We start from the raw sequence: 16,944 nt of genomic DNA on the forward strand, positions 1-16,944 counted from the left end.
GTTCATGATTTTGTTCTTCTTTATGGCTACGTAATATTCCATTGTGTATATGTGCCACATTTTTTTTATCCAGACCTCTTTTGATGGGCAGTACAGTTGGTTCCATGTTCTTGCTGTTGTGAACAATGCTGCGATAAACATACGTGTGCAGGTATCTTTTTTATAAAGTGATTTGAGTTCTTCCAGGTATATTCCCAGTAGGGGGATTGCAGGGTCATATAGAAGGTTGATTTTTAGAACTTTTAGGAATTGCCACCCTATTTTCCACAAAGGCTGTACTAATTTACATTTCCACCAGCAGTGTAGAAATGTTCCCTTTTCACCACATAACTCCAGCATCTGTTATTTTTTAAGTTATGGATGATGACCATTCTGACTGGAGTTAGGTAGTATCTCAGTATAGTTTTAATTTGCATTTCTTTGATGACTAGTGAGGCTGAATATTTTTTCATGTATCTGTTGGCTGCTCATACATCTTCTTTTGAGAATTGTCTATTCATATCTTTTGCCCACTTTGTAATGGGGCTGTTTGTTTTTTCTTTTCAGCATGTTTTAGTTCCTTATAGATCCTAGATGTTAGGCCTTTGTCAGACATACAGTGAACAAATATTTTTTCCCAGTATGTGGGCTGTTTCCATGCTCTCTTGATGGTTTCTTTGGCTTTGCAGAAGCTTGTCGGTTTGATGAGGTTCCACTTGTCTATCTTATCTCTTATGGCATGGGCACACTTGGGGTTTTGATCAGGAATTGTTTGCCAGTTCCAATTTTCATAAGAGTGTCTCCTGCACTTTCCAAGTTTTCAATAGTTTGAGGTTTTATGTTTAGGCCTCTGATCCATTTAGAGTTGATTTTTGTGTATGGGGATAGGTAGGGGTCCTGTTTCAATCTTCTGCATGTGGTCAGTCAGCTTTCCCAGCACCATTTACTGAATCAGTTCTCGTCTCCCCAGTGGTTGGTGGTGGAGGCTTTGTCAAAGATGAGTTGGTTGATAAAAACTGAGGTTTTGCTTCTGGAATCTCAATTCGATTCCATTGGTCTATATGCCTGTTCTTGTACCAATATCAAGTTGCTTTGATTGTTGTAGCTTTATAATGAAGTTTAAAGCCTGGGAATGTGATACCTCCTGCTTTGGTTTTTGTTTGTTTGTTTCTTTTGCTAAGGATTATTTTGGCTATACGTGGTTATTTATGTTTCCATATGAATTCCTGTATTGTTGTTTCTTGGTCTGAGAAGAACATTGCTGGTAATTTGATGGGTATTGCATTAGATCTGTAGATTGCCTTAGGTAGAATGGACATCTTAACAATGTTGATTCTTCCAATCCATGAGCATGAACTATTTTTCCACTTGCTTGCATCATATTTGATTTCTCTGAGCAGTGTTTTGTAGTTTTAATTGTAAAGGTCTTTCACATCTCTGGTTAGGAAGATGCCAAGGTATTTCATTCTTTTGTGACTATTATTCATGGGATTGTGCTTTTTATTTGGGTTTCTGTTTATTATTGGTATATAGAAATACTATTGTCTTTTGCACATTTAATTTATACCCTGAGACTTTGCCAAAGTCCTTTATCAGTACAAGGAGGTTTTTGACAGATTCTCTTGGGTTTTGGAGATATAGAGTCATGTCATCTGCAAAGAGGGATGACTTGATTCCCTCTTTTCCTATTTGGATACACCTGATCACCTTCTCCTCTCTGATTGCTCTAGCTAGGACTTCCAAAACTATGTTGAACAGGAGGGGTGATAGTGGGCATCCTTGTCTTGTTTCAGCTTTCAGGAAAAATGGTTTCAATTTCTGTCTGTCTAGCAGTTTGCTGGCTGTGGGTTTCTCATAGATTACTCTTACTATTTTGAGGTATGTTGCATCTATGCCTAGATGTTTGAGGGTTTTTATCAAGAAGGGATGCTGGATTTTATCAAAAGCTTTTTCTGCATCTAATGATCTAATCATGTAGTTTTTGTTTTTATGTATGTGGATGTATTTAATTACCTTTATGGTCTTACGAATGTTGAACCAGCCTTGCATCCCAGGGATGAAGCCTACTTGGTCGTGGTGGATGATTTTTGAGATGTGTTGTTGAATCTGATTTGCTAGGATCTTGTTGAGAATTTTAGCATCTATGTTCATCAAGGATATTGGCCTGTAGTTCTCTTTCTTTGTTGGATCTTTACCTGGCTTGGGTATCAATGTGATATTAGCTTCATAAAATGATTTGGGGAGAGTTCCATTTTCCTCAATCACCTGGAATACTTTCAATAGGATTGGTATCAGTTCCTCCTTGTGTGTTTGTAGAATTCTGCTGGAAAGCCATTTGGTCCAGGGCTTTTTTTGTAGGTAGTTTTCTTATGACATAGTCAATTTCCTGGATTGTTATTGCTCTATTTAGGGTCTTGGTTTCTTCTTGTTTCAGCCGTGGGTGGTTGTGTGATGTCAGAAAGTCCAGCTGGGCTCGGTGGCTCAGCCAGTAATCCCACGCTTTGGGAGGCTGAGGTGAGTGGATTGCCTGAGCCCGTGGGTTTGAGACCTGCCTGGGCAACTTGGTGGGACCTCATCTCTACAATAAATCAAAAATTAGCTGGGTGTGGTAGTGCGCGCCTGTAATACCGGCTACTAGGAAGGCTGAGGTGGAAGAATCGCCAGAGCCCAGCAGGTCGAGGCTGTGGTGGCCGGGAGTGGCCACTGTACTCCAGTCTGGGCAACAGAGTGAGACTCCAACTCAAAAAAAAAAAAAAAAAAAGTCCTCCATTTCCTTTAGGGTTTCAAGTTTGTTTCCACATAAGTGTACATAGTAGTCTCTGTATTTCTTCAGGGTCAGTTGTGACTTCATCTTTTGTGTTTTTGATTGTGTTTATTTGGGCTTTTATTTTGGTGACCTGGATTCTTCTGTTGAAGTGAGGATTTTGGTGGTCTTGCATTTCTAGCTTCCTTAGGTGACTTGTTAGGCTGTTAAATTGTGATCTTTCCATTTTCTTCATGTGTGTCTGTAGAGATATGAATTCCCCTCTTACTACTGCTTTCATGGTATCCAGAGGTTTTGGTAAAATGTTTCTTCATTTTCATTTGTTTCCAGGTGTCTTTTAATCTCTGTTTGATTTCCATGTTGACCCAGGAGTTAAACATAAAAGAAAGGGAAAAAAGAATGACAACATTCTTCACAAGAGTGCAGGAAAAAAATTGAAAACAAACATGAATCAACCAAAAATCAAAAGAAAGACAACAAGAACAACAACAACTCTATAAGAACCTTATGACAAGGATAAACTCTGACATTTCAATTATTAGAGACAGAAGGTCACTACATGTTTAGTGTCCATGTCTTTGTGGATTTTGGGGAACTTTGTTGTTGTGGATATTTATTTTTATTCCACTGTGGTCTGAGAAGGTGCATGACAAAATTTCAATCTTATGAAATGTGTTTATGCTTGATTTAAGGCCAAGGATGTGGTTGATCTTAAAGTACATTCCATGTGGTGATGAGTAGAATGTATATTCTGTAGTCGTTGGGTGGAGTGTTTTATAGGTATTAATTAAGTCCATTTGGTCAAGAGTCACCTTGAGGTTCCAGATCTTCTTGCTGATTTTTTGTCTCGATCAACTGTCTAGGGTTGTGAGTGGAGTATTGAAGTCTCCAGTTAAGATAGAGTCAGTATCTTTTTTAAACTTGCCTAGAAGCTGCTTTATGAAAGTTGGTGCTCTTATGTTGGGTTCATATATGTTTAGGATGGATATTTCTTGTTGATGGATTGAACCTTTTATCATTGCATATGTAATGACCTTCTGTTTCTTTTTAATGTTTGATACCTTAAAGGGTATTTTGTCTGATATTAAGATCACAACTCTTGCTTTCTTTTGTGTTCTATTCACCTGAAATTTGGCTTCCTATCCTCTTACTTTGAGTCTGTGAGTGTCCTTTCTGGTGAGATGAGTCTCTTAAAGACAATATATTGTTGCTTCATGATATTTTATCCTTTTTGTTATTCTATGTCTTTTCAGTGGTGCATTTAGCCCATTCACATTCAGGCTAATTGTTGAAATGTCAGAGTTTATCCTTGTCATAAGGTTCTTATAGAGTTGTTGTTACTGTTTGTTGTCTTTCTTTTGATTTTTGGGTTGATTCAAGTTTGTTTTCAATTTTTTTCCTGCACTCTTGTGAAGAACGTTGTCATTCTTTTTTTCCTTTCTTCTATGTTTAATACTTTCTTAAGTATTTCTTGTAGTGCTGGTGTAGAGGCAGCATAAGTTCTTAGGGATTGAATGTCTGGGAAAGATTTTAATTGTCCCTCACTGATGAAGCTTATCTTAGCTGGGTAAGTTATTCTTGGTTGAAATTGTTTATTTTTGAGAACTTTGAAGATTGGGCTCCAAGCTCTCCTAGCCTGAAGTTTTTCTGTAGATAAGTCTGCTGCTATTCTAATTGGTCTTCCCTGGTAGGTAGTCTGATCCTTTTCCCTTGCTGCCTTTAGGACTTTTTCTTTAATACCTACTTTATTTAAGTGAATTACTATGTGTCTAGGAGTTGGCCTTCTCATTTATTGTCTTGCAGGGGTTCTCTGAATCTCTTGTGTTTGAATTTTCACATCAATGATGATCAAATACTTGTATTTGGAGACTCCTGGCCAAATCCACTGAACCTGTGATATCTTTTACCTCCACTGATCAAATGTGGGATTCCAGCTGATTTGCTGTAACAGATGATCATGTGGACAGGTTCCAGGTGATGAGAATCAGCTGGATTCAGCAGGCTCTTCCTAGGAGAGTCCCATGAACAACACACGATCTTGTGCACCTGCAGCTCCAATCTCAGGGTGGTTTGGGCTTGCAATCACCTTCAGAGGGGGGCCTCCGGGTACATGAACCTGAGTCTCCCCTCAGATGGACTTTCACTCTCCCACCAGCACACTCCTACTCACTCAGAGAGTCTTTATGGACACTTGCTTTTGCAGAGACTCTCACAGTCTGACCTGTCCAGTTGCCATCTTGTCCAAAAAGCCAGTATTTTTCTGATGCCAAAGATTACTCATTTTGTATTTCATAAATACCATTATTTTCTTCTTCATTTAATAAACTGATAAAATCATAAAAGTGAAATATTGCAAAATACCTTAAGTTTTAGCACATAAAATTTGCATGTACCTAAGTATTTATTAATTCATGTTCTGTTTCCTAAAAGCAATCTTACAATCAGTTATGATGGTTAACATTTATGGTGGTCAGGAGATAAATTTGCTGTTGAAAAATAAAAAGAGATAAAACCAAACTTTTAAAAAGACCATGTTCTTGTATTATTTGTTTCTCTTACTTTGTTCTCTGAATCTCTTGTGTTTGAATTTTCACATCAATGATGAGATGAGGGAACTTTTCTTGAATAATTTCATAGAATGTTTGTTCCAGGGTGGTCTTTGTCTCTCTTTCTATCTCAGGAAATCCAATTACTCTTTGATTCAGTCTCTTGGAATAATTACTCATCTCTTGAAGGTTTTGTCCTGTCTTTTTAAGCTTATTTTCTATATTTTTGACAGGTTGGGTTAGTTCTATATTTTGGTCCGCAAGCTCTGAGATTCTTTCTTCTGCTTGGCTAATTCTGCTTTCCTTGCTTATCAGTTTGTTATTTACTTCATTCACAATATTCTTTACCGCTGTTTTCTCAGTTATCAACTCCTTCATATTTTCTCTTGTCTCTCCTTAATTCTATTTATTCTCTCTATTAATGTCTTGATATCTGGGTTTTTAGTTTGAGACAAGTCATTCTGGGGCTCTTCATTGTTTGTGTTCCAATGTCTGTTTTCTCAGTGTCTGACCTTCCAAGGGTTTGTGTGAGACCCATATTCCTCTTTTGGTTTTTCTTCATTTGTGTAGATCCCCCCCACACACACTTTTTTTTTTCTCTTCTTTAATTTCGTTGTTCAGGGATGGTGGAGTGGCTTTTACTTCTGTTTGCTCAATCTCCTATTATTCTTTATGTGAATCTTCTGGCTTTGTTCAATTCTGAAGCTGGACTGTGGTTTGGGGGCTGTACTTTTTGCAGTTTTGAGATTTAATTGAGGGGGAAGCTGTGATTCAAAAATCTATCTGCAGATCCCAGTATCCATTATCAGTTGTATGGGCACCCCTGAAACCCACTTCCCACTGCCTTACAATCTGTCCATGCAGTGGGGATATACGTTTGCTCCCTGAAAGCAAAATGAGATAAGAAAAAGGAAAAGAATGGAAAAAGGAAGGGGGGCAAGAGGAAGGTGGAGAGAGAGGAGAGTAAGAGGGAAAACAGACAGACATACCAACTAACAAATTAAAAGAGACACAAATACAGAAAAGAGTAAAAAAGAAACCTAAAACATACAGACAATCATACAAACACAAAAAACAGCAAAAACCTCCCTATTGATGTATTCTTCCCATATACAAACAGGAAGTCTAAAGAAAAAAAATCAGTAAAATAACAGAAACAAAGCCAGAATGAAAGCATTATTAAAAAACAGAACAAAACTAAAAAAAAAACCAAAATTGAGCAAAACAGACAAAAAAATAAAAGCAAGGACCCAAACTTACTTTGAAGTCACTCCTGTAAGTCCAACATCCTTTCAGTTCTGATCTCTAACTCTTAGGGCAGGCTGATAGGGTTGCTCACAGTTTGAGTCAGATGTCCCAGGCATATTGTAGAAGGAGGGTGGATCAGATCTGGACTCACCCAGCTTGTCGCCTGTCAAGTGTGCCACTCAGATCTTACCTGTCTGTGTCTGATCCAGCATGGAGGAGGGGCTTCTATCTCTCCCAGTTTGATGAGATTACCTTAGGTCCCAAGTTGGGGGCTGGGCAGGGCTGGGCGGAGCTGTAGGGGCAATGCAGGTCTCTATCTGGTCCTGGGACAAAGAAAATGGCTGTGGCCAGTGTTTCTTCACTAGGCATGGGGATCCTCTCTGGCTCTCCCCAATCTTTTCTCTCATCAACAGTGCAGAAATGTTCCCTTTTCACTGCATTCTCTCCAGCATCTGTTGTTTTTTGAGTTATTGATGATGGCCATCCTGACTAGAGTTAGGTGGTATCTCAGTGTGGTTTTAATTTGCATTCCTCTGATGACTAGTGAGGCTGAGCATTTTTTCATGTATCTGTTGGCTGCTCATATGTCTTCTTTTGAGATGTATCTATTCATATCTTTTGCTCACTTTGTAATGGGGCTGTATGTTTTTTCCTTTTCTGCATATTTGAGTTCCTTGTAGATCTTAAGTGTTAGGCCGTTGTCAGACATATAGTTGGCAAATACTTTTTCCCAGTCTGTGGGCTATCTCCCTGCTCTCTGAGGGGTTTCTTTGGTTTTGCAGAATTTTGTCAGTTTGATGATGTCCTACTTGTCTATCTTATCTCTTATGGTTTGGGCAATTGGGGTTTTGATCAGGAATTGGTTGCCAGTTCCAATTCCAAATTCCATAAGGGTGTCGCCTGCATTTTCTAATGTTCTTATAGTTTGAGGTTTGACATTTAGGTCTTTGATCCATTTAGAGTTGATTTTGTGTACAGTGATAGGTAGGGGTCCTTTTTAAATCTTCTGCATGTGGTCAGCACTATTTACTGAATAGGTTCTCCTCTCCCCAGTGGTTGGTGGTAGAGGATTTGTTGAAGATGAGTTGGTTGAGAAATTGAAGTTTTGCTTCCGATATCTCTATATGCCTGTTCTTGTACCAATACCAGACTGTTTTGACTAATGTAGCTTTATAATAAAGTTTAAAGTCTGGGAGTGTGATACTACTTGCTATGTTTTTTGTTTGTTTGTTTGTTTGTTTCCTGAGGATTGTTTTGGCTATTTGTGGTCATTTATGTTTCCATATGAATTCCTGTATTGTCATTTCCAGGTCTGAGAAGAATGCTGCTGGTAATTTAATGGGTATTGCGTCAAATCTGTAGATTGTCTTGGGTAGAATGGACATCTTAACAATGTTGATTCTTCTAATCCATGAGCATGAAATATTTTTCCATATGTTTGCATCATCTTTGATTTCTTTGAGCAGTGTTTTGTAGTTATCGTTGTAAAAGTCTTTCACATATCTGGTTAGGAAGCTGCCAAGGCATTTTCTTTCTTTCTTTTTTTTGGCTATTGTGATTGGAATTGTGCTTTTTATTTGGATTTCTGTTTGCTTATTATTGGTGTATAGAAATGCGACTGTCTTTTGTACATTTATTTTATACTCTGAGACTTTTCCAAAGTCCTTTATCAGCACAAGGAAGTTTTTTACAGATTCTCTTGGGCTTTCAAGGTATAGAATCATGTCATCTGCAAGAGGAATAACTTGACTTCCTCTTTTCCTATTTGGATACCCTGATCTCCTTCTCTTGCCTGATTCCTCTAGCTAGGACTTCCAAAACTATGTTGAAAAGGAGAGGTAAGAGAGGGTATTCTTGTCTTATTCTGATTTTCAGGGGAAATGGTTCCAATTTCTGTCTGTTTAGTAGTATACTGGCTGTGGGTTTCTCATAGATGCCTCTAACTACTTTGAGGTATGTTTCATCTATGCCTAGATGTTCAAAGGTTTTTATCAAGAAGCGGTGCTGGATTTTATCAAAAGTTTTTTCTGCATCTAATGATATAATCATGTATTTTTTTACATCTGTTGATATGTTTAATTACATATATGGGCTTATAAATGTTGAACCAGTCCTGCATCCCTGGGATGAAGCCTACCTGATCATGGTGGATGATTTTTGAGTTGTATTGTTGGATCCGGCTTGCTGGACTTTTGCTGAGAATTTTAGCATCTATGTTCATCAAGGATATTGGCCTTAGTTCTCTTTCTTAGTTTGATCTCTACATGGTTGGGGTATCAATGTGATGTTAGCTTTATAAAATGATTTGGGGAGAGTTCCATCTTTCTCAATCACCTGGAATACTTTCAATAGGATTGGTATAAGTTCCTCCTTGTATATTTTGTAGAATTCTTCTGGAAAGCCATCTGGTCCAGGGATTTTCTTTTTTTTTTTTTTGGAGGTAGTTCAGTTCTCTTATGACATAGTCAATTTCCTGGAGTGTTATTGGTCTGATACTAAATTCTTCTGACCCATAATCATGGAACATCTTTCCATTTGTTTGTGTCCTCTTCAGTCTCTTCCATTAATGTTTTGTAGTTTTCCCTGTAGGCATAGAATTACCTTTTTAAAATTTCTTTCTCAGTTATTTCACTGTGTATAGAAATACAGCAGGAGACCATCATTATAATTGAAGTAATTCAGAAACAGAAAACCAAACACCAAACATTCTCATTTATATGTGGGAGCTAAATCATCACAAAGATGAAAATATTGGCACTGGGGAAACTATAAGGGGCGGGGTAGGGAGAAGAGTTAGATCTCAGAAGTTACCTACTGGGTACTGTGTTCACTATCTGGGGAGTGGGTCATCTGAAGCCCAATCCTCACCAATATGCAATATGCCTATGTAACAAATATGTACCTGTTACCCCTAAATCGAAAATAAAATAAAAACATTTTTAAAAGAAATGCTACAGATTTTTTATGTGTTGATTTTATATCTTGCAACTTTGCTGAATTTATTTATGAGATCTAAAAATGTCTGGCACAGTCTTTAGGTTTTTCTAGATATAAGATTCTATGATCTTTTAAAAGGGAAAATCTGATTTCTTCTTTTCCAATTTGGATGCCTTTTATTTCTTTCTCTTGCCTTATTCTGTCTATGACTTCTGTTACTATGTTTAATAGAAGTGATGAAATTAAGCATCCTTGTCTTGTTCCAGTTCTTAGAGTAAAAACTTTTGATGTTTCCCCATTCAGTAAAATGTTAGCTATGGTTTTGTAAGTCTTTATTATGCTGAGGTACATTCTTCTATGCCTAGCTTGTGGAAACTTTTTATATTAAAGAGATGCTGAATTTTATCAAATCCATTTTCTGCATCTATTGAGATAATTGTATGGTTTAATCTTCCATTCAGTTGATGTGATGTATTATGTTTATTGATTTGCCTATGTTGAACTATTCTTGCATCTCTGCGGTAAATCTCACTTGATTGTGGTGTATTATCTTTTTGATGTGCTCTTGAATTCAGTTTGCTAATATTTTCTTGAGGATTTGTGTGTCTTTATTCACCAGGGAAATTGACCTGTAATTTTCTTTTTTTGTTATGTTCTTGTCTGGTTTTGGTGTCAGAGTAATGCTGGCCTCATAGATAGAATTAGGAGGGAATTCTTTCTTTTCTTTTTTTACTTGTTTGAGGAGAATTGGCATTAGTTCTCTTTTGAAGATTTGGTACAATTTGGCAGTGAAGCCATCTGGTCCTAGGCTTTTCTTTATTGGGAGACTTTGTATTACTAATTCAATCTCATTATGTGTTATTGGTCTGTTCAAGTTTTTTTTTTTGGAAGACCTCTTTTGATAAAAAATAATTCACATTATACAACTGGATTTGGTATCTTGTCAGAAGGTTTATTTTCTAGTTTATTTCAGAAAGACTAATGGCAAATCACTAATTCCTCCATAAAAAATAGTATTTAAAATAATTTTTGGCCGGGTTCGAGGCTCAGCCTGTAACCCCGCATTTTGGGAGGTCGAGGCAAGTGAATTGCCTGAGCCTGCGGGTTCAAGACCCACCTGAGAAATTTGGCGAGATCTTGTCTCTACAATAAATCAAAAATTAGTGGAGCATGGTAGCATGCACCTGTAGTTCTGGCTACTTGGAAGGCTGAGGCAGAAGGATCAACGGAGCCCAGCAGGTTGAGGCTGTGGTGGCCAGGAGCATGCCACTACACTCCAGCCTGGGCAACAGAGTGAGACTCCAACTCAAAAAAAAAAAAAAGAAAAAAAGAAAAAAAATTTTAAAACTATTCAGAATTACTTTGGGGCCTTTCATAAGTATAAATTCATAATAGCAAATTATAAGCATTCATTAACATTTCTTGAATGAATAAACCACAAATCTCTCCTAAAATATAGCAAGAATAAAAATTATGGTATTTCTGAACAATTTTTAATTTATCAAATAATAATTCTACTCTGATTTTCATACATTTATAACACTCTTGCTTTGCCAGTCGTTTTTAAATGGCCAAGTATAATGGTCATGCCTGTAATACCCCAGCTCTTTGGAGGCTGAGGCAAGAGGATTGCTTGAGCCCAGGAGTTCAAGACCAGCCTAGGCAACATAGCAAGACTCCATCTCTATAAAAATAAAAAATAAAAAATTTAAAAATTAAAATTACAACTAAAATAAATAGTAATTTTATTGTAGTTCACTTCCATTACGAATAGAGTTTCTTCTTTCTTTTAAGGAAAGCAAGTTTTTAAATTATTTATAGTCTCTCATAATCTTGAATAAATTAAATACTTAACTGCTTAGTAAAGCAAGACTGACTCTGCCTTTTATTTATTTTCCAGATCAAAAATCTTACTTTTACAGAAGTAGCTTTCAACTCCTAAATGTTGAATATAATAATCAATTAAATTCTCCAGCTACCCAGGAATACAGGACTTTGAGTGGAAGAATTGAATCTCTGGTAAGTCTTTGCCTTTATTCCATTATAAAATGGATATGACAATAAACTTAATATTTTGTCATATATTTTTAATTGCTACATGCTCTACACATTTTTCCTTCCTTAAGTGCTGAATGCTGAATTTCACTGTACTTTCCCCAAGTTAGTTCACTAGTATACTGGTTCTTATTCACATCTTCTTAAGTCATGAATAAAAAGTGTTAGAAGGACTATGAGTAAATATGCATTTTATTTAATGATGACTTCAAAGACCAGAAGTCCACTGTTTGTATAATTAAGCATTGCAATTGTCTTTTAAAGTTTTTTCATTTTGCATTTTTCCTTCTTTTCTTATCCAACTAACCACGCAAGTCAGTCGATGTTAAAAGATATTTTTACCATTTCAGTAATAACATAGCTTAAACAAAATCGCACTTTGGTCATAATTTTATTTTTGACTCATCTGGAAGTTTTGTTATTGAGGTAGAAATCCAGTTTTTACTCCCTCCCACCCAAATAGCTAGATGGAGGTCCCCAAACAGTGCATTAAATAACACAATTGATTTATTTGTCATGTCACCTTTATCATACACTAAATTTCTCATTTTCTTTTGTATGTACTCTACTCTCTTTCACTGATTAATCTTTGACTACACCATACCACAATATTTAGAGTACTGTGACTCAATAATATACTTAATATTTCGAGATTTCCCTTGAAATTCTTCTGATGTATAATTTCCCTATTTAATCTTACATATGTATCCTTTGATAAAAAGCACTTTGAACATTAAAAATGATAAGTGAATAATACTCTAATATAGTACTTTATAGTTTACAAAGCCCTTTCACATATATTAAGTAACCTTCATTTCACAACCATATGAATTAATAAATCATTTGTATAGATGAGAAAGTAAAGCTTGTGAAATTAAAAAACATGTCAAAGGCCATTTCACTGGAAAGTGGTAGAACCAGAATTCAAACCAAGTTCTCCTGAGTCCAAATACAAGGGCCAAACCTGCAATATGAAGATAATTCTAGTATGTAATCATGGTAATGAAAAAGTAAGATAGTAAGATGAGCAGTAAGGTAATATCAGAACTGACACCTCTCCTGCTCTATGAAAGCCATATTGCCAGGTAAAGCAATACTAGTCAGTGGCATGTGAGAAATTAATCATTTTTGAAATAACATGCTATGGAGAGAAGACTTTGAAATATGTGTTCAGTAATGTGTCCACCATTAGATGATTACGTTTTCTTTTGTTCTGTTTTACTGAAAATAATGTAAAGTATGTTGTCTATAAGGGTGATCAGACATGCACAAATTTTTTAAAAAGTGAGGGAAATAATTAACCATCATGTTTGGTAGATTTTGAACACATTTCCTTAAAGATATATAAAATGCAACACCTTTCATTTGGTTTGCAAGGATAACCAATTGCCATCAGGGAAAATGGAAAGTCATTTGTGTAACAGTGGATGGAGGCTTAACATGACTGATTTCATTTTACCCCTGCCCTCCCTCAACACAGCAATAGCCTTTAGCTGTAGACCAGTTAATTATGGGAGAAAATTCAGAAAAAAAAAAATGATAGCAGTCCCTTTTCAAAACTAACCCCCAAGGAGATAAGGAGAGGGTACACACAAGTAACAAAGCTATATGAAAGATTTATAAGAACATTCTGAACTGACCAAAACAGTTTCCCAACCTCCTCGGACCCTCACCGGTACCCAGAGGTCTGCAGTCATCAGTTACCTCTCTCGATCTCAACCTTCTCCTCTTCCCTCTTCTGTTAACATAAAATTTATACTAACTTTAGATGGTTCTTGAGAACACTAGTCTGCCGCCTTCTCAATTTGCCAGTTCTCCAAATAGTCACCTTCCTTGCTCCAACACCTTATCTCTTGACTTACCGGCTGTTGTGTGGTATGAGCCAGTAAATCCACAAAATATTTGCATTATGAGCGAGACTGACAATTCAGTTTCATAATTTATCAACTTCAGACAATGATGAATTTATTCATGTGGGGCCACATAATTTTGTGGAAACCTTGTTGGTGCTTAAAACCAGGTACTGAAATTAGAATTAGACTTTTGAATCATTTTATCACAGTGTTTCAAAATTATAAATTCTATTCAGTCATATTATAACACTGAAAATATTATTTTAAAATGGAATAAAATACCTAATTCAGCCTTTTTCATTTTTATTTTTGTAAATGTTTTATAATGTACATCGTTAGTAGTACAGTATTATTATGTATATAGAATTTTTTTTTTTTTTTGAGTTGGAGTCTCACTCTGTCACCCAGACTGGAGTGCAGTAACCACTCCTGATCACCGCAGCCTCGACCTGCTGGGCTCCGGCGATCCTTCTGCCTCAGCCTTCCAAGTAGCGAGAATTACAGGCATGCGCTACCACCGCCCGGCTGATTTTTTTATTTATTGTAGAGATGAGGTCTCGCTGCCCAGGCGGCTCTCGAACCTGGGGGCTCAGGCAATCCACTCACTTCAGCCTCCCAAAGGCGCGGGATTACAGGCTGAGCCACTGAGCCCAGCTATGTATATATAATTTATAAGTAAATATACCTGTTTTGGCCACTTGTGCATAAAATGTTTCCTCCATAAGAGTATGTAATCAAAAATATTTTAAGACCATTGTAATAATAGGTAGATATCTATCTAAGATATTATCACATAAGTTCTTTTATCTTTTCCTTGAAAGCTGCACTTTTCAGATTTTCTGGTTTGAGTAAACAGAAGAGAATGTTGTAACTAGAAAGTAATTAAAATCACAATTATTCCTATTATTTCGCTTATGAATAATATGAACAAAACTATAGCTATCAAGTAATAAAGCACTGGAGAAGGTGATTTATCTGACACATTCATAGACAACTAATAAGATCTTTCTCCTCTAGAGATAAAAAATATGTGACAGTTAGAGACATTCTATATGTAATGTTTTAACATTTGTGCCACCTGTTCTACTAACAGATTTAATGATGTTCACATTGTTAGAATTTACTTAAACAATCTATAACTCATTTCAGTTCATATTGATTATGAATATTATGGAGATTGAGGATTCTAGACTACTAGAACACTAAAATAGTACTGTCATCCTCAATCAGGAGGAAAATATTAAATTGTGCTCTTTTTATTGTTTATTTGGTTTTAAGCCAATGTAATAAAAATGTCTACAGTACAGAATACAAAATAAAATGGGTGTGAAAAAGTCATTAACTGGTTAATAATTTTGGAGTAAGGAGAAAGACCAAAAGGTTGAATGATAAACTCATGAAAAGTAGATGCATAGTCTCTCTGAGTTGTAGTTGTAAACTGTGTACAGATAAATTATTTTAGTAGTTCATTAAAGTTTTCAAAGCAAGCTGAACTAAACTATCTCCATTCTCCATCTACTGCCCGTTATACTATCTTACTGATATACTCTTCAAGCATCTGCTCACTGATTTTCTACCAAGCATTTGATAAGTTCTAATGAAAAAGTTCATAGAAACATTTTTGACACACTGAGAAATATGAAATCATAAGATAAGAAGATGAGCCTCTTCTTTTATACTTGTACATGCATATCAACTAATTAATCAACTTGTTTTCTTTATGTTGCTCATTATCTTAGTCCTCACAAAATTTCTTCTTAATGTTTTCCACATAACAGAAAAGTTAAAATTAAAATGAATCTTTAACACATTGGTCCAGTTTAGCCTGTGCCAAATTGTGAGGTACAATTTAATTACAAGAAACACTTATCCAAATTTTAGCAATTCCTTCTGCTTTTTATCAACTTCTTTTACTTCTGTTAAAGTCAAATACAATTAAGTTAAATTCCTTTTTAAAAATACCTCCTCTAATATACCACATTAATAAATATATTAAAACTCATCCTTTTAAGTAGATAACTGTAATATAGTTCACCAAATGACAGCAATGGTCAATTCTAGATCATAGAATTTAGAGCAACTTTTTGCTTTCTTCTTAATACTTACTAGTATTTCCATTTTTAAAAAAGAAACAAATTATTTTAATAAAAACCAACAGACTCATTGTTTTTGAAATTGTTCAAGTCTTCCCGCTCTGGAAAAAAAGAAAAATATCGTTTTGTCACACAAGTTGGTCTTATATCAACTAGCCTATACAAATGGATATTGAAAAAGTGAGATACTACAATAGAGATTGCATAAACATCCCCGTCTCAAGAAGAACTGGCTTTAGATCCTGACATAATGTAAAGTTCAGCATACTGCTTAATTCCTCCATCTTCATCTTTTCCTATCCACAACTACCTGGGTCCCACCTCACAGTATAAACCAACATAATCCTCTCTCCGTAGGAAGCCACAGTACATCCAAGCCAGCATCTCAAAACCGTGTCAGTCACAAAAGTCCTTCTAGTTGACTGTAAGGTTAAACTTCACATCTCAAGAGAACCATCCTTGCTGGGGCTAAGCAATGATTCAAGGAAATAGTTATGGTTAGGTCAGGAAATTCCCAAATGATCTGGCCTTGGTGGTGCACACTGGTAGACACAGCTACTCAAGAGGCTGAGGTTGGAGGATCACCTCTGAGGAGAGCCTGGAAACTCCATCTCTTAAAAACAAATTATTTTAATTAAAAAAAAAAAGAAATGACCAACTGATGCCAAAAAGTAACCTCTGATGCTTCAGCATTAATCAGAAATGAAAAAAAAACCTACCCTTTTCTTCTTTTTCAGCTTTTCTTCAAGCTTTCTGTTGCTACTTATTTTAATCCAGTTTCATTCATTTAAAAAAACAGTTTTGGGGATCACACTTTGTGAATTATATCAGTGGACTTCCCAAGAGTTGGCCCAATTCCTGCTCCAATCCCTTAGTAATAGCCACAAAGTCACATAGCATAAATTCTCACTGAGCATAGCATCTGATCTGTCTAGAATGTTTTCTAATGAAGATGCCTCCTGTCCAGTATCATTGCTGTGTAATAGATAAAGAAATAGGCACTACATCAAAAGATTGCAGAAGTTGCCTAATCAATCCCACTGAGCTGAACTCAGTTCTTTAATCCTCATTAACGTAAGTCCCATACTGCAAGGTTGAGAGGAAAGAGAAGAAAAACTGTAACTATAGACAGATTTTTCTTTTTTTCGTTCTTAATAGATCACTAGAACATTTCAAGAATCAAATTTAAGAAATCAGTTTGTCAGAGCTCATGTTGTCAAACTGAGGTGAGTGGAACTATATCAAAAAATATATAAATATATATAAATGCAATTTGGTACGTTTGACCTTTTCGCAGAATGGGTAATGAATGACATAATCACACAATTTGTTGCAATATTGTGAAAATCGTATCCTAAGCAGCTTTAAAAACAATGCCAACAAAACTAAAGTCACGTGTGATCCATTTAGCTACTAATGTAAATAGCCATAGTACTTGAGTTCTTACTGGGAGAAGGAGGAAAGGATGA

At 36.0% G+C, this 16,944-nt stretch overlaps 1 protein-coding gene across 1 annotated transcript in view; it reads left to right on the forward strand.

The window, feature by feature from the left end:
• The window catches only part of LOC103256170 (transmembrane protease serine 11D-like), a 48,940-nt gene extending 32,229 nt beyond the window's left edge, over window positions 1-16,711 (forward strand). The window contains exons 3-4 of the mRNA XM_008054064.1: window positions 11,375-11,493; window positions 16,634-16,711. Of these exons, the coding sequence (XP_008052255.1) occupies window positions 11,375-11,493; window positions 16,634-16,705 (191 nt within the window). The 3' untranslated portion in view covers window positions 16,706-16,711. The remainder of the gene's footprint in view (window positions 1-11,374; window positions 11,494-16,633) is intronic.
• The last annotated feature ends 233 nt before the right edge of the window (window positions 16,712-16,944 follow it).

This window comes from Carlito syrichta, unplaced genomic scaffold, assembly GCF_000164805.1.
Source record: "Carlito syrichta isolate Samal-C Ts95f unplaced genomic scaffold, Tarsius_syrichta-2.0.1 Scaffold288987, whole genome shotgun sequence".
NCBI classification, from domain to species: domain Eukaryota; kingdom Metazoa; phylum Chordata; class Mammalia; order Primates; family Tarsiidae; genus Carlito; species Carlito syrichta.